This window comes from Falco cherrug, chromosome 1, assembly GCF_023634085.1.
Source record: "Falco cherrug isolate bFalChe1 chromosome 1, bFalChe1.pri, whole genome shotgun sequence".
NCBI classification, from domain to species: Eukaryota; Metazoa; Chordata; class Aves; order Falconiformes; family Falconidae; genus Falco; species Falco cherrug.
In genome coordinates this window covers 58,005,454-58,030,026 of record NC_073697.1, presented here as the reverse complement: position 1 = coordinate 58,030,026, position 24,573 = coordinate 58,005,454, and the positions used below count along the sequence as shown (strand labels likewise).

Below are 24,573 nucleotides of genomic sequence, written 5' to 3'. Positions count from 1 at the left end.
GATGAGAGTATTTTAAAGTTAGGAATGACTTTGGCAATTTACTCTTCATTAAATTCAGTTGATTTTGTTTTTTACAATGCATTGTGTTGCTTCAGTATTTATTTACTTTTATAGGAGGATTTCAATTGGAACACCGTCTCAGTGAAGTTGCTTTGCAAACTGCACTTTCGTGCTCCTCTCGACATTATGCTGGGAGATCCTTTCAGATTTTCAGGGCTCTGAAGCAGCCTCTTACTGCATCTACACTTTCTGATGTTCTCTCCAGACTAGTAGAAACTGTTGGAGATGCAGGAGAAGAAGCTCAGGTATTTGAAATCTTTCCCCCAATTACTTAGAAAGCTAAGCTTGCCTGAATAAAATACTTGAATAATTATTTTAACGACAGTAAAATTTAAAAGCATTTTTTATTCAGTTGCTTTTTATTTTAAAATAAAAATATTGCAGATATCAAAGCAGTTTTGTTTGTGACACTTCCTGAATTTTCATCTAATTAAATGAGAAAAGATAAGCTGTGCACATTCTCTTCTACAGCAATAGGAACTTTCAGAGTGTGATACACCTGTTTCCTGAAATCACCTTCTCTTGCATAGTTAGAATCTTAAGATCAGCCGTATTAAAAATAATTTGTTCTCTTTTATTAAGAACTGATTAAGTGTTAACAGCTGTCCAACTCAGTGTCATTGTACACCTAAAGAAGAGTCTAAATGACGCCATCCCTAAGTTCATCCTTAAAAATAATGAAAACAGAATGAATTCTATAAATATTTAGAAATAAAGCTTTTCCATGTCTTGAAGATACACTGCTAATTTGAGCTGCCTCATCAAAACTGCATTCTAATTAAAGCATGAAATAACAATTTAACTACAGATACAGATTTTATATTTTTGTAGCGCTACTCAGTAGATCTGTGACCTTCCTTGTGCATATTGCGTAATTAATAATGACCTGTGGCTTTCCCCAGGGTTTTGTCATAGAACTGCTTCTAACCTTAGAGTCTGCTATTGATACGTTGGCTGAAACCATGAAGCATTATGATCTGCTTTCTGCCCTTTCTCAGTAAGTTCTTTTATTAGTCAAGCTACATTACACATTTTTACACATTTGAATTATTAAAGATCTGCATTACAAATGTAATGAAATGATTTCTTGCTGTCTTTGCAGAATAATTGTACCCTTATACCAAAATTGCTTGCTTTTTTATGGTTTTATGATTCTGCCTTAAGCAAAACTCGTAAGAACTTAGATTTTCTGAAAAGGATCTCTGCTACCTTTCCAACCTCTTGGGTCCAATTTAAAAAAAAAAAAAAAAAAGAAAAAGGAAAATGTTCAAGATGTTCTTTATGGCTCAATCCTGAAATGTCAGTTCTTCTAAAACGTCTCAAAATAAAGGCACTGAGTATATTTAGAACTTCCTTTTTAAATTGGGCCCTACTGACCTTGATTAATAGTGTGATTTTTTTTGAGGTCTTATTTTTTTCCCTATACGTATAATGAAGGTAATGGCACCAATCTTTAAAAGATAATTTAAGGCTCACAAATGAAAACTCCTATACTGCAATACTTCCATTCCAAAGTTAATACAGAATAAATTTCTTCAGTCACAGCAAATGCTTTTCTGTCCTAAGCCTCAGGTTTGTTGTCCATATAGAAGTGTAATTGAACAGAGTCATTTGTGTGTCTCATTACAGTCTGAGTGGTTAGCTCAATGACTTTTTATCAAACTGAAAAAAAAAATCCTAAATGTACAGATGCTTTCATAGCAAAATTTTTTGAAATGTTGAGACTTCTAGGAATATATTCAGTTTCATAGTATCAGAACTGGAAGGTGTTGTTTTTTCTAGGTCAGATACTTCAGACAAATAGGAGGTAATAAGTAAATAATTTCATTTTTTAATTCATTTGGTTTTTTATCTTTATCACATCTATAAGTAAGCTGGAATGCTGGGTCTTCAGATAATCTTTTACATGCTGTAGGCTTTTTCTGATTTTACTGAATTGTTATGTAACTATTTTGGTATTCTGATATTGTAATGAATAGATTTGGTAGCAGAGATACTGGGATGCTACAGTCTTGTCCTTACGCTGTAAGGATATTTTGTTAATATATGTAGAAATTCTGTATTTTCATATACAATACTGTTCCAGTGATGAAGGGGAGTATTCACTGTATGTGTATATATGTGATTAGCGACACATCTTTCTTCCTTTCTTCCTTTTTTCTAAACTGGGTTATTAAATATTTCGCATGGAATAATATATAATACTGATTTTTATTTTAGAACCTCATACCATGAATCTGTAATGGGAAACAAGTATGCAGCTAATAGGAAAAGCACTGGACAGATAAACCTAAGCACAAGTCCCATTAATAGTGGCAGTTGTTTGGGATACTACAGCAATACAAGGAGTAATTCTTTGAGACTGAATTTAATCAGTGAGCGGAGAGGTGATCGTCGGCGGAGCAACACACTGGATATAATGGATGGAAGGATAAATCATGGTGGAAGTTTGGCCAGGACTAGAAGCCTTTCCTCCCTGAGAGAGGGAGGGATATATGATGTGCAGCCCACTACTGACCCTGTCAACTTGATGGCCACCATATTTTGGATTGCAGCTTCATTGCTAGAGTCAGATTATGAGTATGAATACCTTTTGGCTCTCAAGCTACTCAACAAACTTCTTATTCACTTGCCTCTGGATAAATCAGAGAGTCGGGAAAAGATAGAGAAGGTGCAGAATAAACTGAAATGGAATAATTTTCCAGGCCTTCAGCAGCTTTTCCTTAAAGGCTTTACTTCAGCATCTACACAAGAAATGACAGTTCATCTCCTCAGTAAACTCATCACAATTTCCAGGCATGCTTTGGTGGATCCTTCTCAGTTAGCAGGTATCTTTAGTAAATGCATATGTAATGAAAATGCATATTTTTTTAAATTTATTTAAGTGTAATCAACATCAGCAGAATCATGCATTTGCCATAAAAAAACAAAAACAAAAACAAAAACAAAAACCACCCTTCAGTAATGCTTTTTGCAGTTGTTAATGCTACAGTGTTAGATAGTGCAAATACATTACAGACTATGATTATCTGTCAGGAAATACAGCACATAAACTTTATGTATTGACTATTAACTTACTTTAAACTTGCCTACAAGTGAGTTTTTAGAGCATGTGTAGTATTTTTCATGATGTTGTGCTAAGTAACTCAGTTAGTACTATTTCAAACATTTACACATTTTAGAAACGATGTGGCTGTACTGCCTAAAGCTGTCCAGTTTCATGGTTCTGCTTAATTCATCCAGCGATGATTTTATTTTCATCTTATGTGTATTTATACCTAACACAGACATTTACATACATTCTACATACATACACACTTAGGTACATGTATGTGTATGTATAATATATATATGTGTGTGAATGTGTGCATCATGCTGTAAGGGTTCCTAAATGACAGATAACTCCATGTTAAATTAAGTCATAGTAAAAATCTTTAGGGCTCATGTAACTGTGTTTATGTATGTGTTTAGGATTTCCCCTAAACATCTTGTGCCTACTTCCTCATCTGATCCAACATTTTGATAACCCAACTCAGTTTTGTAAAGAAACAGCTGACAGGATAGCAAAGGTAGGTAAAATGATGCCTGGAGAAATATCCAGGAGTCTATACCAGCATTATTTCTGTATTTTTCTGCTCCCTTATGTAATACTTCTATGTGATTATAATAGTCATATGGAAATGACTATAAAAGGTCATATTTTAAAGATGTTACCTAGTCCTAATTTATATAGTTGGACCTCATACCAACCCCTGAGATTCCCTTTGGCAATGAAAAGACACCTTTAGCTTATTCTGTAAAACTTAGATGTAAAGAACAGATTTCCTCATTAACGTTATCAATTACTTTTTCTTACTGGTCTAATTTTTCAGTTTGTAATTTTAAATGTAAACCTAGTCAATTTTTAAACACTTCCTAATTTATTTGAGAAGGATGTGATCCTTTCAGGCTAGTAGGTAGAGAAGAAAAGGTAGTATGTTCTTTTTTTTTTACGTGTATACAGCGATTAACCTTGGAATATTTCTGAATGGTAGTGTCTGTTAAAGCAGCGCATGGTGCACGCCGGCAGCCAAGCTGGTGGTGTGCTGGCCTGGCAGCCTGCATTTTAAGGAAGAATGTGGAAAGGGGAGGGCGAAAGTGCTGTCTGTGGTAGGAGATGCAGCCCTAGCCCTCTGGCTGTCCAAACTGTGATACGTAAATCACTCAGCTGCGCTGGCCATCTCAAAGGAGTACATGCCTGGTGCAAATCCAGAAATTACTGCTGTACCTTAAATGCTTGCACTGCTAGCTAGGGAGAGTACTTGACATAAGTTTGGTATGAGTAGTAAACTTGAAGCATGGATGGTACAGTACCAGAGTTCAACAGAAGCTGTAGGTGTTGCTTGTGTGATTAGTTCGATTTCAGTTACTAGAAAATAGAGTGGAATCTGGGAGAAATGCATAATGACTTGTGAATGCTTAGGCTAAAAATTTGTTATTTCTAATATAATTAAATATGGTTTTTGCTTTTCAGGTTTGTGCAGAGGAGAAATCACCAACTCTTGCCAATCTGGCTCATATGATGAGTTTATACAGTACACACAGTTATTCCAGAGACTGTTCTAACTGGATTAACGTAGTGTGTAGATACTTGCATGACTCTTTCTCAGATGCCACATTTAACCTCGTAACTTATCTTGCAGAGGTAAATATTTAATAAAAGTGTATCTCATGTTAGTCTGTGATCAACATTGCACATACTCATTGCTAATTCCTTATTTTTCATGATTCTGAATACTGGGGGGGGGGGGGGCGGGGGGGGGGGGGGGGGGAGCTGGGGCGAGGGCGGGGAGTGCACCTTCCATAATGGCAGAATAACATTAACAAGTTCTAGAATATAGAAAAGGGATGACTGCTGCCATTTTGGCGTGTACAATTTAAATGTACATTGAAATCATAATCCCTCTAATGAAAGGTCCCTTTTTATGGTAGTAGTGTTTTTATATTTTGTAGTAGTAGATATTTATATTCTGTACTACATGAATAAAATGCTCACACTGTCTTGTCTTTAGCAAAATGTACGTAGTGCAAATTTTAAGAGGCCTCTTTTTAGCCGGGTACACATTTAAAGATGTCCTTATCATAACTTTACAAAATAATTTCACAGTTCAATTGTAAGTATTGCATAGTATATAATCAAAGATAATTTAAATTATAGAATTCAGCCATTCATACAGGAAAACCTTTATTACCTTTAAGTAGCTTGTCAAAAAGCTTGTAGACCTGGTTCTCGAAGTATATTACTTCAAGATTTTGAATATATACTTGAAGTATATCACAGCAACTCAAGCTGATGAAGCTATTTTTAAAAATATTTGTACATTCTCATGAATGACTTTATATGTACTTATTTTGTTCATAATATTGTGTTTACCAGCCTTCTTTAAGGCATAGATGTAGTTGTTTTTTCATACAGCTTTGGAATTTTGAATTTGTATGAACACTTCTGTTTAGTGAGACGTGTTTTTTTATTAGGTACTTTAGATCTGTGCTAGTAAATGTGTCAAAACCCAGGTAAAAGACTGAATTGGGACAGAGAACATTGTTCTGTTGCATTTTTTTTTGATGTTAAAATTTTGAAGATCGTGAAGTGGTACACTTACGTTTCTTGAATGGGAAAATAAATTTGTATGGAAGTTATCTATACTTTAATGTTTGTTTTCACTTTTTGCTGCCATTAGGCCCTAATTAAATTCTGTATTTTAAAAACCTTCTTTTTAGCTGTTAGAGAAAGGGTTATCCAGTATGCAACAGTCCTTACTGCAGATCATTTACAGTCTTCTGAGTCATATTGACCTATCCACAGCACCAGTGAAGCAGTTTAATTTGGAAATCATAAAAGTGATTGGTAAATATGTTCAGGTAGGTACTCTGAAAAACTGTAAAATCCTTTTTGCTTATTATCAAAGCGGTAGTGAAATTACACTTGTATGTTTGGAGGAATTAATTTACTGCAGATATAAAAATAGTTTTCAAAGTCAGATTCCATAGTATTTTATTTTTGTCCTATGTACTTAATTCACTATATGCTTGTGTATTTGTCTAATTTGATTTATATCTTGTGGGTCAAGTTACCTGACTGAATGTGCATCTATACAGATATAGGCAAGTCTACATATATAGTTAAAGGAGATGATCCTTCAACTATTAAAATATAAGAAATGCTTACTGCTAAATACTGCACAAATGTTTTATTTAAGTGTATATGTTTTGGTTCAAAAGGAAGTTTTACAGGTAAATGCATATTTAAACAACTTTCGCTAATACATCTGTGAGGAACATTAAGTTGCACCGTAACAAATTTGAGTGTATTTTTTATTAAAGAAAATCCCCAAAAGATGAGCAATAATATTTTGCCCTAGGTAATTTGATCCTTTGTACTTGGAACACAATTTACTGAAAATCTATTTCACAGAAGAAAGTCTAGCATCTTGCTGAAAGATTTTATAAAAATCCCTGGAGCATTAAACTATTTCAGTGCACATTTTCCCCGCCTTCCCCCTTTTCTCTTTTCCAGAATTACATTACTGCCAGATGTATTTCAGTCAAATGGTTTAATCATAATTAACCAGGAAAAAGTAGCGCTCCATGGATGTTTTGTTATTGATGGATATGTACTTTAGATATTATGCTCCTGTCAGAGTGCATTAGGCAAAATGGAATGATTAACATTAACTCTAGTTTTTATAGTCTGATGGCTGCTTGCTTCACCTCTGACCTTTATCTGAGCTTTGTGTGCAAGCCCACGCTACCATGGAATGTAATCTTAATTAGAAGATGTTAGCTATCAAACTAATGGTAGCAGCAAAAAAAATATTCCAGAGAATTTTTTGTGTTTTTGATACAATAAAACACGTCACTATAAATGACAAAAGAAAAGATCATAAATGAACATGTCTTGTTTAAATGTTGTGCTACTAAGCTGGGTTTTTTCCACTGCCATCACAATGCATCTTAATAAATATAAGTTGCTACAAGGATGGTTCAAGTTTGCAACTAGTTTTTATATGTTTATAATGCACAGAAATTCAGGAGATTGTTGGAGACTTTTGTTACTTAGAGCCTTAAAAGTGGCATTTTTTTTCTCCGTGCAATATTTTTTAAAAAAAAATTATTGAAATATATTAAATTTTAAACATGGTATCCTCATTAAAAAAAAAAAAAAAAACAACAAAAAACAAACAAACAAAAACCCCAAACAAACCAAAGCAGGCATCCTGTTAATTTCAAAAACTGGACAATTTTAAGTTTCAGGTAGAACCCTAACATCTTTGGGAGGGTAGATCTTAGCCCTCCCAAGGCACTGCTTTTGGTGGAAGTCTCTTCTGTGATTCACTCCACAATCTCCAGTTGAAACTACTGAATTATTTACCTTACCTTAATCATCATTTTAATGAGAGTGCACTTCACTTAGGCTCTGCCTATTAAGCTCTCATACTTTTGCCATGGCTTTTTTAAGCACTCCATTGGTTTGATACTATGTAAAAACCTTGTAAATGTTTTTGCCTTTCTTTTTTTTAGGATCTTTAAAATGTCTGAGGAAATACAAAGTTTGTCTGTTTCAAATTCTGTTTACCTTGTGTATAGGTGTAAAATAATTAAAGATGCCAGGAGGTGGAAGTTGTTTTGCTTTTAAATGCTATGAATTTTTATCTTTTGGGGCATGAAGGGCAGATACTTCAGACAATGGTAAAAAACATCGTGTAAATACAGGGCGCGAGGGACATAGAACAGTCTGGTGCAGCTGGCATTGTCACCCGGTGCTGGTGAGCCTGTCTGGCTGGACCTGACCACCCACCATGAGATGACCGTGCTGCTGCCTTCCCAGCACTTGAAGGTCCACAGCTGACCACCTGTGCTAGGACCTTGCAGCCACATGTAGAAGATCAGAACTTTTGGTTTTGGGAATCTTGCAGTCAATCAATGCAAAGTCCTACTGTGCAGTAAAAATGGCGGCCTTGTTTGAAGTGATTTTGTGATTTGTGTATGTTCTCTTTAGAGTCCATATTGGAAGGAAGCCCTTAATATTTTGAAACTGGTGGTGTCTCGGTCAGCAAGCCTTGTTGTACCAAATGATATTCCAAAGTCTTATGGAAGTGACATAGGTTCTCCTGAAATCTCTTTCACGAAAATTTTTAATAATGTCTCTAAGGAGCTACCTGGGAAGACCTTAGATTTTCATTTTGATATATCAGAGGTAATTATTATATGTAAATTATAATGCAATAATGACTTTGTTGCCAACTCAGATTTGTTTTCTTTTAGCCTTCCACGTTTATATATTAAAATAAATACAGATTTTAAGAATGGCAGATGTTGAAGTTTTACATACATGTAATTAGAGTCATACTGAAAGATAATTTTTGAATTTTTATATGTTATGGTTTTGCCTTTTCCCCCCCTTTGAATGTCTGGAGAGTTAGTTACTAAAAGTCAATATGATTATTCTCAAGGGTATTTCTGCAGTGTCAGAGAACAGGCTACTGCAGCTGGCTGCTGCTTGCAGCTGTACGTTCCAGGCTTTTATCAAATGAAGGGTTGAGAGGATTAAAACCCTGTATGGCAATTTTGGCATGACTTTGGAAGGGGGGAGAAAACTTACAGGAGAGTAGGATACAGAATATAGGAACCTCAGTGCAAGATGGATGCAACTGGAGAAAAGCCTCTGTAGTTAAAAACAACACCCCAATTAGGGTTCATTAGAACTGGAAATAATACAGCTGATACTCATTCTATGTCTGAAAAGTGGAGTGTAGCCAAATGACTGCAGTGTAATATAGGGATGGTAAAATTGTAGAAACTTTAGAAGTAATCAGCAGTAAAGGCTCCTGGTTGAAGCTGACCCTAGGTAATTATTGGAGGTATAGATTCTGTCTTAGGAGCATTACTTAAATTGGTAAGTGAATTCCTTACTGGATGTTTCAGTGAATGCAAGTAATTGAAAGATGAGATGAATTCCCACAGAGTTCATTGGAGTAGCATTTACTGTCACAAAGGCTGAATATGATCTTTGGTTTTCAGAAGTGTGCGTGTGTTAGTAAGGTTGCTAGTCTATGAGAACAGTTTGTTCATGTCTGTGAACGATTCTATAGAGAAGCTTTGCATCTTTTGAACTTAGAACACAGTTGTTTTTAAAGTGCGTTTAAAAAAATATATAACTGGATTGCCAGCATAAATCTTGCATATTTCAAAAAAACACAAGTGGGCAGAATGGCAGCCTGCTATGCAGGATAGGATTATTCAGCTTTATATTTCTCAGTGTACCAGTGCTCAGTGGATTAGGTCATGGGCTTCATAGGTTGCTTAAAATCAAACAGACAAACCTTCCGACATTCTAAATTCTATTCTAGTTCTAAATTCTAAAATCAGATGTGTAGACTCTACTAATATGGATTTGAATTTTAAGAAAGTATTTCTTGTCTTTGACAGACACCCATTATTGGGAATAAGTATGGTGATCAACATAGCGCAGCTGGTCGAAATGGGAAGCCAAAAGTCATTGCTGTCACCCGGAGCACTTCTTCAACTTCATCAGGCTCCAATTCAAATGCATTAGTTCCTGTCAGCTGGAAGAGACCACAGCTATCTCAGGTACATTGTCTCTCAAACACATTATACATATATTATAGACAGTGTTTATAAACATTAAAAAAGTAATTGTTAACTTTTAATTAGAAGTCTATACTGTGTCTTAGCAAAACAGTAAATATAGCATAAACTAAAAGCTAATACTGGTGAAAATTAAAAATGGTAAGATTCTTTTCACTGAAGTCAGCATGCGAGATGGCTAGTTAAAAAATGCAGACGTTTTACGTTTTTACCTGGACCTCCAGCATATGCCTTGCTATGTGTTTTTCTTTGGTATATTTTTCAGAGAAGAACTAGGGAGAAACTAATGAACGTGCTTTCTCTGTGTGGTCCAGAATCTGGTCTTCCCAAGAATCCTTCAGTAAGTGGTGATGGTGGTTTGTTTTGGTTTTTAAATTCCAGCAGTGAGAATGCCTTTGTGTTTTCAGGTATTGATGAACTTATGAAGAGTGAGTTTTGACAAACTGATTTTGGTTCAACAATTCACAAATCCAATTGAAGAACTAAAAAGAGATTAAATCATAAGTCATGAATTGCTGTTATTCCTCAAGAAGTCCAGTGGGCACCATTCTTTACTAGACAGGTTTCAAAACAGTATTTAAATTCAGCCACAACTCATGTTGCTGTCTCAGTGAATTTAGGTCAGACTCACAGGGGGAAGACTATACATTTTAAAGCAAGGATAAATTACTAGGATTAATTCTTACTTTTTATCTTACTTGGTTATCAAACCAAGATTATATTTTTTTAAAAGTCTTTGGACTGGAACTCAAATCTTTCCTCTCTAAATTAAATTGATTGATGTTGAGGAGCTCTGTTGATCAAACTAACCCTTAATACTTCTTCACAGAAGAGCAGGACTACACTGCCACTCCAGAATGGCGTGTTGCATGTTTGAGGCTGCACATATGAATTTTAATTGTCTTGGCTAGATGAGGGGATTGAACTAGGTCTCCCCTATTCTAGTCCATTATAAATAAGATGTGCTTTAGCGAGAAGGAGCAGCCAGTGGCTGAGGACTGCAAGGATGTTGGTGCTGTGTTGAAAATACCATCGAATCCATTGAAAACGGCCAGTGGATCACACGGCTTCAAATTAACATGGGTATCAGCAGGAACAATAGTCTTAACTGTTGAGTAAAAATAGGGCGATGGTGTTACTTCAGTGTATGGCATAGAAAAGACCCCCACTGGCATACTAAGCTTAATGGTGGTGATGACATTAAGAGCTTTTAAAATGAAGTGAGTAGCCTGTCTTGGTTATCATCTAGAATACCTTTTATTGCAACATAGAAGTTCTTAGCTGGGGAAAAAATATTGATGAGAGTTGCATATTTTATCTAGTGGAGGAGGTTAAAATAAATAAAATTAGATGCCTGAAAGCTGAAGCTGAAGGGATTGTGAAAAATAAAAAATGGAAATAAACAGCAAATTGTAATTTGTGAAGATTATTGTCACTGGAAGCCAGCATTGGGTGCCTATTTATAGGTATACAGTCCTTCCACAGAAACTGATAGGCAAAAATGGTATGGCCTGTGAAATGCTGGATGATTATTGTGATATTTTTTTTTGTTGTTGTTCTTAAGTTTGATTAATATTGTGGTTATGAAAATGAAGGTTTGGGTGAAGGTTTGGGGGTATATTTTTCTCTTTATTTGAACCTTCGCAGCTCTCAGTTACATTAAGGAGACAATGATATCACTGGTTTAAAAATGTAGTATAAAATCCAGCAAGTCTTGAAACAAGTTGCAGTCTGCAGTGCCCTAGTATTATCGTTACAGTGGTACGCTCGCTGCTGCTAATGCCATTAAATTGCAGGAAAGCAGGATATCTGACTTTTGGAGAAGTTGGAACTTTTAATTTCTATTTTTACCTGTATCTGCAGGTTGTGTTTTCTTCTAATGAAGACTTGGAAGTTGGAGATCAACAAACTAGTCTTATTTCAACAACTGAAGAAGTGATTCAAGAGGAGGAAGTGGCTGTAGAAGACAATACCAGTGAACAGCAATTTGGAGTTTTTAAAGACTTTGACTTTTTAGATGTTGAATTGGAAGATGCAGAGGTGAGACCTTGGGATTTCTTCTGTGTATTTCCGTTTGAGAACATCTTAAAAATAAGGTTATGTTGGTGCAATTCTAAGGAATTGGCAGCTCTTCTAACTAGTCCAATTGGGAAGAATTTATGATGTTACTGAGCTTAACTTGCATGATAAAAAAGGTGTCTAAACTGTGCGGTGTTAAGTTGTTGCAAGTTGTTGGGTGTTTTTTGGAGGGGTTAAGTGACTTAACCTGAAAGTGAAGTGATATGACAGTATAAGCCAATGACAGGATGAACACCTGAGTATCATGCAGTAGAACACTTATTTATGGAACAATACATTAAGAAAATGTCATAATCTTTGTTCCTGATATTTTTCTGCATTTTGAAAAGATGAAGAATAGCTTTCAAAGTTACAAACTGTGTGATATACTATCTCATTATATACGATTGACTTGGTCACCATAATTGCTTGCATTGACTTTTACATTATATCTGGCTTGTTGCAGTTCTTGCATTTCCTCCACTTCTCCTGTTAAAAAAAGAAAGGGGAGGTAAAATAAAAATAATATCAAGAAATAGTAAAGGTTCTGTTAAAAAATGTTGCTTGTTTGGAATAAATAAAAGGCTTCAGACCAGAATTTGCTGAAGCTTTAAAGTATGACTATAAAAGGATTGGGGAGAAGAAATCAAATGCTTTATAGTTTCTTTCAGTGCTTTTGTTATAGTCTATACAAATTATTGAATTAGTAATGGAGACCCTCGCAGGTCTACTAAGAATAATATCTGCCTATCTAAACACTAAGGTGGTTGTTCTCCTGATTAATCTAGCTCTTTTTACAAAATCCTGCTTTTTTCCCCTTAATACTTTAGTTTTATCTCACTTTATTCATGCTTTCTCTATATGGCTTCACTTCAGCCAAAGTACAGGCTCATTATGGTTTATTGCATATATGTGACCACACACCATACATATACAATTTCCTATATTGAATGCAAGTAGTCAAACAGTTCAGAATCAAGGCTTATTAGTAGTAAAACACTACTTTAACACTAGATGGGGCTTTGCAAGTAGGATGCCAAAAGTTGAAAATGTTGCCAAATCAAGTTAATCTTTAATTTAATTTTCTGTGTTATTTTAATACCAGATCGTAATGAAGAGAAGACAGTTTCTTTCTCATTGCTTGCCTGTATGCAACATGCAGTGCTGCTATACTTGCACACACACACACAAAAAGAAAAAGCACAGACTGTACAAATTTAGGGCGTTACATATAAGTTGTGCACTTCATATAAGAGCTGCCTAGTTTTACACCAAAAATATAAAAAGTTCTTTGATGATAGTAATTAAATGTCAACAGTATGAACTGGGCCATTTATATTAAAATCTGAGTAATATTCAGATTAAACTTGAGTAGCATCCCACAGTAGTAGTACTTTGTAGCTGGGATTCTTTTGCTTTGCCATAACTTGTCACTTTTTTTGGAGCAAACCAAATCACTAAAAGAGAAAGAGACCACAAAATGTTTAGTTTGCTTTGCATATTTAATGCATCACTATGATCTCTTAAGTCATTACAAGAGATACTCAGAGCAGTTTTGGAACCCCTACTTGCACATTTGGGGCTAGATGAGGTATTTCAGTAACGGTCTGTACACTGGCAAATTGAACTTACCAGGTTTTCCATCTTACTTCGATGAACTGTTGAAGGCTGACAGAGTGCTTGAGAAAGTGAAAGATTGTTATTGTACTTGTGAATTAAAACAGTACTGGTTTTAAGATATGAATTTCACTTAGTATGTTGGTGTTTGAAACCCAAGTATCCCAGCTTTAAAATATGCAAACAGAAAGGATCCCGCTATTGGTGTTCAGATTTTATTTCATAAAACCGACACAAAGTAGCTGGTGAAACAGTTAATGAAGACATCGGTTATTCTACAGCCTGTATATAATTAATGTTGATGGTGCTTTGTCAGTTGGATGTGGTCAGTTTAGATTCATGTGTGTTAGTTAAAGGATTTCATCTAATGTTTGTTGAAACACTTGCTCTCTATGTTACACTAGAGAAAATGTATCATAAGCATGCTGGTTTTACTGTTTTGTCATCAGTTTGTTTTGTTTTTTTTTTAATCAATCTCCCGTTAGAAAGATAAATTATTTCAAATACTAGCTTTTTGACTAAAGCTTTTTTTTCAGAGCTTGAATCAGTCTTTTACTGTTGGCAAATCTTATGTAATAAAACATTTTTCCCTGGTTCTAGAGTATCTTTAAGTGTTTGTCCTCGTTCTTTCTAATTATATGTGTTTTCCTTTTTGCTAACCAGGAGCTGCAGGTAAGTTGCAGCCTGGTGCCCTGGCTTGTTCATCTGTTGTTGTCTGTGGTGTGTTTGTACTTGCTAGTCAGATACATAAAACTGATATTGATACAGTTCTAGATTATATATTGAGTTGCTTCCCAAGAAGATATTCAAAAGATTTCTACTTCATTTGCCATATATTTTAATTTACCTACAAACATCATTTAACAAGGTATTTAAAATTTTAATAAAATTAAAGGGCTGATTGAAACTCTGTTCATAATGCATTCAGTACTTGTGTTTTCTGTGTTGCATTTGTCTATTTTATTATGTTGAAATTCATACATACATATGTGTGCAAACTTTTTTTATTACAGGGTGAAAGCATGGACAACTTCAACTGGGGCGTTCGTAGGCGCTCTCTTGACAGTATTGACAAAGGTGACACACCGTCTCTTCAAGAATGTCAGTACTCTGGTAGCACACCCAGCTTGAACTTGACCAACCAGGAAGATACTGATGAGTCCTCAGAAGAAGAAGCAGCCCTGACTGCAAGTCAGATACTGTCTCGTTCACAGATGGTAAGTTATTTGTCTGTGAAAGGAATCTGAGAACCTAAGCTTTCACTTGCACTTTTAATGGATAAGTATGGCTCACAATTTCAGCCTAAGTGAACTAAAGAGGAACTAAATTAATGTGGCTAAGCTTCTTTTTCATAACAACATCAGTGAAGGGAAGAGTTGCTTTACCACGTCAGTGGTACATAACAGGTTTATAATTCTAGTACAACATTCTTTTACTGTCTTTATATTTAGTATATTTGTTTCAATATAAGTACAAAATTGCATGTGTTATGTATCAATATGTGTCTTTGTGGATTCCTAGTTTTTAAAAAAAAACAAAATAAAATACTGAAAAAGAACAAGAGCAATAAGTGGGATCCCATGGGAACCTCAGTTGTGTTTAACCATTGAAATTGCAAACTTGGTTATAGATTTTGAAGCATGTGTACACACAACGAAAATCAAGAATGCTGGTCACTCGGAAGCCTCTCTGCATTACATAAATAAAATTAGGAGAAAATTGACTGAACAGGGAAGCAGCAGGGATAGTATGCTGCTTTTCAGACTTTGGGCAAAGTTTGTATTAATGTTGCCCAAAACAAAGAGCTCTGCTCTTCAGTGTTTTCAGTCTAGCAGTTCACCAGCGCCAAAGACCTTTAAGAATAAGAAAGGAAATAATTTTCTGGATTTCAAGGATAATTTCAAACTTCTCTTGAAAGTTAAATGTTACAGAAATGCATGTGATGCTTGTAATGCTTTTAATGTAAAGCTGTTAAACTCGTAATATGTAAATAAATTCAAATAGCTAACCATACTGAAACAGCCTATTTCAAAACTAACGTGTATTTTCCCTGTAATTTATATGTTCAGTAAACTATGAAGAATTTAACATTTCTTTTCTGTCTTAGTTAAACAGCGATTCTGCCATAGATGAAACAATATCAGATCATGCTGGTCTATCACTTCAGTCTCAAGATTCCACTAGCAGTGTGGGAACAGAAGAGGTGCTTCAAATCAGAACTGAGACCCCAAGTTTGGAGGCTTCTCCTCTAGATAATTCTAGCAACCAGCTGCCTGAGGTGGGGAGAAATGCGGGCTGGTGCATGGCTGATTTGGGCTCCTTCTAGTGTTTCAATAGCAACTTTGGCTTTCTTTTCAACTGAATTTTCATCTGTTACACTGATTATTTGATTTGCTTTTAATATTTCTAACCTGTTGGAATGTTCTTACAAAATGTTCCCTCAGTATGAAAACTGCTTGGGATGGACTGAGGGAACTTGCCACAGGTTAAAAATACTCTTGAAGGGCTGATAATGATCATTTCATGGTGCAGAATGAAAATAGGCTAATATTCAAGATGCTTTTATTTGATACGGTTGAAATCCTTCTTGAGCAACATTTTCTTTCAAATACTTTCTTACCTCCCTACCCCACCCCACCCCCTTTTTTTTTTTTTTTTTTTTTTTTGCTTTCTTTGGGTTAATGTGATTGGTGCTATACGGGAATAAAACCTCAGGCCAGCTGTGTTAGCAGTTGGTTCCACTAAATAATCCTTTAAAAAGGACCAGAGATGCTAGTGGTATACTTTTTTGGAAAGGCCTGTGTGGACTGAGACAAATTTCAAGCTAATGGCCGCCTGCAAGTCTGTGAGTACTTTAATTTTATTTTACATGAGTTTTTTAAATTATTCAAAAGATTTTAAAAACCAGAAAACTGATCTGCTACAATTCCTACGATATTTAGCAGCTGTATCTAAAACCTCAATATGTTGGGTTTTTTCTTGAATATGGAGTGACTTGGTTTAGCTGGACTTCTTATCTCTTCAGTTAAAATTATTAATGCTACTGACAATCTTACTTTTATTTGGATTAGTATTGCGAATCCCATCTTTAACAGAGCATAGTTTTATTGAGTCTTCCAGAAAATCAAGCCATTTCTATGTGTATCTGAATAACGAGTGTGTAGTTTACACTTAAGAATGAGTCTTCAGCCAACCTGGTTTGAACAGTCAATTGACTAGTTCAAGTGACTGGGGTTTCTGAACAAAGGCTGTAGTCTACCTGTTTGCTGCCTAGAAAATCACTCTTATTAACAGGCAAACTACCCACCTAGCTAACATTTCAAATATAAGAACAAAAGACATACTTAGAGTACAACAAAGGGAAAGTGTGGGTGACTGGTTTTCTTTGGTAAAATCTTCACCTTCTAAAAGCGTAATATTGTGACTTTTATAAAGCAGCTTTTTTTCCACATTTTTCATATTTTTCCATTATTTTCTACATGCTTTTTAAAAAAGTTTTGGTTCCATTGCAGTAGATAAGTTGTCTGAACTTTTGTAGAACACCTGTGCTTAGATTGTCAAACAAATTATTCTGTTAGCACTTCATCTGCTTGTCTACAGTATGCGTTTTTGTTCCAATAGAATTTTGGGTGAGGAAGAATACTTAATCTGGATGGTGTTTGTCCACATAGGATAGATGTTTTATGTTAAGATTTCAAAAGGGAGAAGCTGGCATTTTACAGAAAGAAATTCACCACAACAGAAATTTTGTCTTCCCCATTGTTCGCTTGTGATACAGTCTCAGCTGTAACTCATTTTTAGGATTTTATAGTTCTTTCCAAGACTGCCTTTATACTTGGATCCACTGTTCTTTTGCAGCTGCCTTTTAAAATCACTATACTTCCTATAAGCCAGGTGAAAACATTCACACAAAACAAGCACCGGTGTCATTAAAAATATTGAAAACATTTAAACTGGGCTGTAAAATAATTTCATGACTAAGCAACATCCAGTAAAAATTGTTATATTTAAAAAAAAAAAAAAGGCTGTAAGTGCATATAAATGCAATCACTAAATGTGATGTGTTCCACATTTATTTTGTGCTTGTTAGAAGATGGGATTCAGTCCAATACATATGTTCTCTTCAAGCACGGTTCAGACGCTCGAAGTTACTTCTCTACAAGAGTTAGCTGTCTAGTTGGATTTTGTTGCTAAAAGGGAGAGCTGGCTTTATGCTTTTTAATAGAATGTGCTTGAAAATGGGCACACTATCAACTCACTTTGAAAAATTTGTGAGGCCAGTAAAACTAATCTTGTTCTGAATTCTTGTACTGCACAACTGGTATCATAGTGCAGTTGGTTTTTTCCTATGCTCATATACTTTATCTATAAACTTTCAACACAGGTATTTCATTGCTTGTCAGGTGTCAGTTATCAAAACGTTGTAAGTATAAATAAATGTGTCAAAATCTGTCTCAGGTAAAATAAAAAAATTGAAGCCATCATTTAAAAACAAGTGTGTGTGCTGGTTAGATGCAGTTGGTTTTTCTTCTCTTGTAGGGATGCTGAACAGTTAACTAAATAGTTTACTTAAATGTATTTGGCTGGTTCCCAGTAAGAGAATGTATCTTTGCAGAAAGGACAAAAATTCACATTCTAGCTTATAAGAATATTTTCAATGTTGTACAGTAAGTTTTACAAAATTAAGTATATGAAAGTTTCTGACTAAAATTATTCTTTTACTCACTTGCACTGTGGATTTATGAGGGAATGGTTTACTACAAGTAATTTTCCTTAGGTTCTGTGGAATTATCAAATCCATTTTTAAAGATACTTAAATGCCATTCATGTTGGTAATAAAGACATGTGCAATGTTACACAGGAAACTTCAGAAATCAGGAGTGATGGCACTATGAAGACTAACTTAGTGGTAAATTTATTAGCTAGTATAATTAGCACTTAATTATTTTCTAAAAGCGTATCCCTCCTATGTACATCTACCAGGCATGATCAATGCAGCTCTGTATCATACATTAACATCTATAATAGAAATGGACCTCTGCTTCAATCCAAACTATTTTGCGGTGGTATTTAGAAGTGTCTTGCAATCCTGTGTGCCTTAGCTGCTCAGTGTGACAAAATGGCTCTTCTGTGCAATAAAGTTACAGATGTAACGTTTACAAAAGAGGAATCAGAAGCGAGGTCACTAGCTGTGTCAAATGACAGCAGTGTCACATTGAGGAGTACCATTGTCAAAGCGAGGTCAGGTTAGGATCACCGTGAAAGCAAACGATACAGTTCTGTTTAAAGCTGAATTGTCTTTTCTAATGAGTACAGTTATTTATCTGAGGATCTGTTTAGACTGATGAAAGTCATGAAGTGCTATGTGTGCTTAAAGGCTGATCAAAGGTTTGTTGACCAGTCTTGGATATCCCAGTAGGGGAAGACCAGCACAGTAAGAATGAATACATGATAATTTTTGCCTTTAGGAAACAGCAAGTACAAGAAAGTGTTATTTTTATTCCACAGAAAAATCCATTAAAAGGTTTCAAATGGATTCATCATAAATTAACTATAATCTGAATTCTTCTCTTCAATATAGTGATGTTAATGAGTATAATAATGCTAATGGAAGAAGAGCGAAGGGAGAAAGGGTCATTCTGATATTACCTACCTGAGTTTAATCATCGTGTCTTTATAATTGCCAGTGATGAAAGCCTACATTTAGAGATTCGGGGTTAAACCCTTAAAGCTCCCCATATTAACAGTAATGGCAAAATAATAAAAATGTGGAATGTCCCTTTTCCATTGTTCATCTGTTACACTGTTGCTCCATTATGCTTTAGAAAGTTGTTAAAATGGAGAGTGGAAATGAAAAGAAATATTCTGTACTGGTTCCAGACCCCAAAGGCAAGCATGAGGCAGCAATTTTTGTCCTTACCTGGAAAAGTAAAATATGGAAGTCTTGCTTGTGTTTGTGATCTAAGTATGTTTGAGGCTATTTGCAGATATTTTTCTGGGAGTGTTCTCTTGACAGATTTAATTGCGTATATTTGAGAAATGGTATTTGCTATAAATAATAAGTCATGTTCTAGGATATTAATGTTTACCAGAAGTTACAAATAGACTGCCTGTCTTTGCTCAAGTAAAACTGTGTGAACAATCCATAAAGCTGAATGATTAAAGTATAAATGGATATTTGTAAACAATTTTATATAACTCTGTTACTTTACCATAAGAATAACTGATAAGAATACGTAAGCCCTGACAATAAAAGTAATAGAAGTATGTTTGATTCACAGGAAGGCAGTTCAGCAGTAAAGGATGAACAGGTTAGCACTGCTAGTGAAGACACTGGGTTGTATCTACTACAAGAACAACAAGACTGTCTGGTCTGTCATGAATCTCTTGAGTTGGAAGAGACCCCAGAGCTGGCAGAGGCAGCAGCTCCTGAGAGCTATTCTGAATCTATCTGTGAAGAGGATGTCACTCTTGCTTTGAAAGAGCTAGATGAGAGATGTGAAGAAGAAGAAGCTGACTTCTCTGGTTTGTCTAGGTAATATTAATATTGGTTCCAAGTAACAGAAATTACATGTTATCAGTGCATGAATCAAAGTAGGCTTTCTTATGGTGTGCGGTTTTCCATGAATCCCATGCTCAGCAGTTGTCTCTGGAAAACAGCCGTGCAGGAGATGAGAATTCTTGAATAAAGGAAATCTAGTACATTTCATCACCATCAATGGGGCAGAGATGTGAAAAGAGGTCAGAGGATGTTCTGGAGTGTTTTCTTGGCAGCCACCAGCTGCAAGCAGTGTAACATGGAAAAGCCCTTGAACTCTCTGAATTATAGCAGAACCTATTTTGGCACCCAAAGACAGAAAAAAAAATGTTTTGTTTTGTTGTGTTTTTTTTTTTTAACCCATAAGTCCTGTAGGAGTCAGGCCAGTTTGAATTTGCTCAAGGTTTATTTTCAGTGTTAAGGTTAATCACTTTCTTGTTTATTTTTAAGACATCTTAAAGTAAAATAATATTTTTCGGGTTTTTCATATGGAGATCAAAAATAACTAGTAAGAGGAAAAGTTATAGTTAATACTAGCTGGTTGATTCATATTTAAAGTAAAACCCTAAGTCCCTTGAAGGTAACAGTTTAAGGAGGGGAAAAAACCAACCACAAACAAAAACCCCAAACCAAAAGAAACAAAAAATTCCAAATTCTTCATAGGCTTGTTCATACTTCAAATTTGTTCAGAAGTTTAGATTGAATAATACATAGACTTAGTTTATACAGGAACATAGAATATATTCTCTCAGAGAGATCATTTAAGGAGCCTTTTACAGCAAAGGGCACAACAGGAACTGTAGAAGACCAAGTCATTTGAGAAGGTTCTACTGTAACAGAGACAGAGAAATTTAATCTTGTAATCCCGTACACAACCTACTGCAATATGCCTTGTGAGAATTAAAGGCTGGTACCAGTTAACAGCAGTTTATTTCCTAATGTGCAACTGAAAAATCTCTTTAAGATTTTAGTTTATTTGCAGTAACCAAAGAAACAAAAAGACAAAAGTGATTATTTTTTTGGTTGATACACTTGTTAGAAAATGTCTGAAAATCTTTTTGAAGCTTTGCTTACAGATCTTATTCAGAAGCATTGCATCTTAGTTTTTGAGCTTTGTGCTAAAATGAATGTACCCAAAACCAGCACTCACACCGCGTTTCTTGTTTAAGACATGCTTAAGTCTTGTTTAAGACATAGTTGGTGTTGCTGTGAATGAGGTGGTTGATACTGAGAAAAATGGTGTTAAAAAAAGCATTTTAATAAACTACCTGTACTTGGAATCATTCCACACGTATTTCTGCTGCGTAAGTAAAATTATACAAGAACAACTGTCAAAATGTATCCTTCCTTGTAATGCAGAAAATGTTAACAATTAAGTTAATGATTGTAAGTAGTAGCATTGATTAATTTATAGTTTGATATTTTTATTGGATGCCTGGTGCTTAATGGAAAGTATGACTGCAGAATGCTCTTTGAACAAAGGCCCATTAAATTGATTGCTTATAAAAATGAAAGTGTTCCAATCTATCTCCATTCACTTATGATGTTGCTTAAGACAGTTATAAAATAGTATTACACTGCTAAATGAGCTCTTGTGTTTCTCTTTAAGGAAAGCTAAAATTTGTTGTAGATATTGTTGGACTGTGTGTTTAGAGGAATAAAAATTTGAAGAACTGAATGTTAATTCAGTAATTGGGGCCAAGAAAAAAATACCAGTTTCTGAGTTGTGTGTGTATATATATATATATATATAGTGCTGTATATAACTATATATAACCTACAGATAGCCCTGTATCTACATGTAATCTACAGATAGTCTGTAGATACGTATAGAAATAACATTTTAATAAGCTTTGGAGATGTTTGAGAATATAAGAAATTTTTTATATTGCAGTAGCAAAAGTTTTTGATTTTTTGGTCCCTTCCTTGTTCATTGTTACCTTAACTAATTATTTAATTTACAAAATCCAAATTCTTATTTTTTTCTTCTTAGCAAAATTAAGCATTTTTTTTCCACTTTCATTAACTTCTTCCAAGTTAATTTCTGTTGTTTGTTATTCATAGCCAAGATGAAGAAGAACAGGATGGTTTCCCAGAAGTACAAACTTCCCCACCTCCTTCACCATTTCTTTCTGCCATATTGGCAGCTTTCCAACCAGTGGCATATGATGATGAAGAGCAAGCCTGGCGCTGCCATGTCAATCAAATGCTGTCAGATACAGATGGATCTTGTGCTGTGTATACATTTCATGTCTTCTCAAGATTGTTTCAGGTCAGTGAATTGCCAGTGTGTGGTTGTTTGTCTGAAGTCCTTTCCTCGTGCTTTGAAAACTATTCTTCCCCTCTGTAACTGCAAAAGCCTCAGAATTATGATAGCAAGAAGCCTTAGAAAGCAAATCAAAAGCACACAAAACCCCCCATGTTGCTAAAAGAATGCTACGTGGTCATACGCTATTTGCCCATGGGATATCTGCTGTATTCGTTGTCTAGGAGTGATTCTACTCAGGAAAAGCAACCAGCTCAAACAATCCCAGCTCAATGTATCTTAGTTCAAGTTGTGTCCCTTCCTTTATTTTCTGAGTGTCACCCAGGTTCTGTACTGATTACAGAATTAATGTCTTCCTCCTGGGTTTTCTGTGAGATTGATTACTATAGAATTGCAGCATGACAAACATTAATGAGTTTATCTTGGCATCTGTCTTGTGAGAAAAGTGTTTTTTTCTGCAGAGAAGTAATTGAAACACCAGGAGATCCACTAAGCTGGAAATTTCAAATCCCTCTTCTTAACTGTATTTGCTTCATAGAACTGGTATCCAACATGAGATGCCTGTGGCTTAATTTTTCTGGCTCCCTGCTCCCTATGTAGGGATGAGGTTTTTACGTATTCAGAGTGGTACCACTTGGATGTACATTATTCTTTGCAACTTCTTACGGGATAGGAGAAACAAAATGAATCCATTTTATTTACAGGCAATGTGCCAAGTGAGGTAAGAGCAGATTCAGTACTACAAACCAAGACCTTATGACTTCAACCATTTCTTAGATCTCCAGTATTAATTTTGCCTGCTGTTTGGTACATCATCATAAATTTCTCAGTGAAAGCCTCACTTTGCTTCACCACACTAGCACACATTTTATCCTGTGTGTACGAGCAGGTTTAGGGTTAGTACCATGAAGTAACTTACATGTGAAGAATTGATAACTCTACCTTAGCCATGGAATAACTTGTTTGTGCATCTATACCCATTTTCCATTTTTAGTTTAAAAATTTCGCCACAGCGCTGTGAAATTCTGTTACTGGTTTTAGATGTTTGTCTTTTTCCTTCAGCTAGACATCAGGGGGTTAGTTTTTCTGTATTAGTACCAAAGCTTAGCTGCTTTTTCTCAAAGTGGTAAAATGGGAGTTCATATTCTCTTGTGTTTGTTAAAGAAGGAGCTAGAAAGAAAGGAGAAACTCTCTGTGGCTCGACAGAATGGCCCTCAGTCAGCTGGAAAGGTGGATACTCTGGGAAAAGGGACAATAGCAATCCAGGTCTCGAGCCTGTGCAAAAGAAGTATTCCTGAGGAGTTGTTACTGGGTACAGAGGAGGGTTAAAATGATTAAATGAGACCCTTGGAGGCCTTGTTTGACTGGACCTTTCCATTTTGCCTTCTGGCTCCTACTGTGTTTAACTTTGCGGCTGAAAGTACCATCTTGTATAGTTTCATTCTACATGTAATTTTATAGAATTTATGAAATAATACATAGCAAAGCACTTGTATTAGGCCAAGCTGACAGTCTGCATACATTATTTAATGTGATATACATAGGACTGATTTTTGAAGAAGGTAGAAACCCTGCAGGTGGCAGTTTGGACACACTGTGCTACATGGGCTGTATTCTTAGTCATAAAACAGAGTATAATCTCTTGCAACGCAAACACTTGACAATGAATTGAACTACTAACTATACTGCATGAAGACAAATAGTCATCCAGCTATACTGATGTGAAAGGAGTAATTGTCTTTATAGATACAGGCTGGTTTTATTTATTGGTTGATTGCATTTTCTGGAGCTAGTTTTACATAAATATTCAGAGCAAATTATGGATTAGTTTGTATATTAATGACAAAAATCTATGCTGTTGTGATAGAAGTTTGTCCTGAAATTCTAAATTTAAAAAGCCAGAGATGGGTAGTAAAATACAATGTAAAATAAATGTTTTTCTGATTTGATTTCTAGACCATTCAAAGAAAATTTGTATCTATAACAAATGATTCAGTCAGCTTTCTTGGTGAAAGTCTACAGCGCATTGGAACAAAATTTAAGAGTTCTCTGGAAGTGATGATGTTATGTTCAGAATGTCCAACAGTCTTTGTGGATGCGGAAACGGTAAAAATCTCAATCTTACACATTGAAATGCTTAAACATTTTTATGTAGCATACAAAATAATGTTTTAACATTTGGAAAATAGCAATGCTTTGGTAGATTTTCAAAGGTTTGAATAAAGCATGTTAATTATTTTTGCCTTTTAAAAGGTTGCTCTCTAATGTCACTAAATTGAAATATCGGAATTGTTTTGGGGTGTAAAAAAAAAGATGCTTTTTATAATTGAAATCAGAAAGGAATCGAAATGTTACATGGCCACTATGTATCATAAATGCTTTAAAA

At 35.1% G+C, this 24,573-nt stretch overlaps 1 protein-coding gene across 11 annotated transcripts in view; it reads left to right on the top strand.

Annotated features, from left to right (window-relative positions):
- Positions 1 to 24,573, top strand: part of FRYL (FRY like transcription coactivator) — a 185,837-nt gene that overhangs the window by 145,423 nt on the left and 15,841 nt on the right. For all 11 annotated transcript variants that reach the window (XM_055715557.1, XM_055715549.1, XM_027797290.2 and 8 more), the window contains 15 exons: positions 115 to 305; positions 963 to 1,057; positions 2,281 to 2,888; positions 3,532 to 3,629; positions 4,574 to 4,744; positions 5,821 to 5,961; positions 8,099 to 8,296; positions 9,529 to 9,690; positions 9,974 to 10,048; positions 11,572 to 11,748; positions 14,397 to 14,600; positions 15,491 to 15,661; positions 19,665 to 19,918; positions 21,986 to 22,193; positions 24,144 to 24,293. In XM_055715557.1, the coding sequence (XP_055571532.1) occupies positions 115 to 305; positions 963 to 1,057; positions 2,281 to 2,888; positions 3,532 to 3,629; positions 4,574 to 4,744; positions 5,821 to 5,961; positions 8,099 to 8,296; positions 9,529 to 9,690; positions 9,974 to 10,048; positions 11,572 to 11,748; positions 14,397 to 14,600; positions 15,491 to 15,661; positions 19,665 to 19,918; positions 21,986 to 22,193; positions 24,144 to 24,293 (2,903 nt within the window). The remainder of the gene's footprint in view (positions 1 to 114; positions 306 to 962; positions 1,058 to 2,280; positions 2,889 to 3,531; positions 3,630 to 4,573; positions 4,745 to 5,820; positions 5,962 to 8,098; positions 8,297 to 9,528; positions 9,691 to 9,973; positions 10,049 to 11,571; positions 11,749 to 14,396; positions 14,601 to 15,490; positions 15,662 to 19,664; positions 19,919 to 21,985; positions 22,194 to 24,143; positions 24,294 to 24,573) is intronic.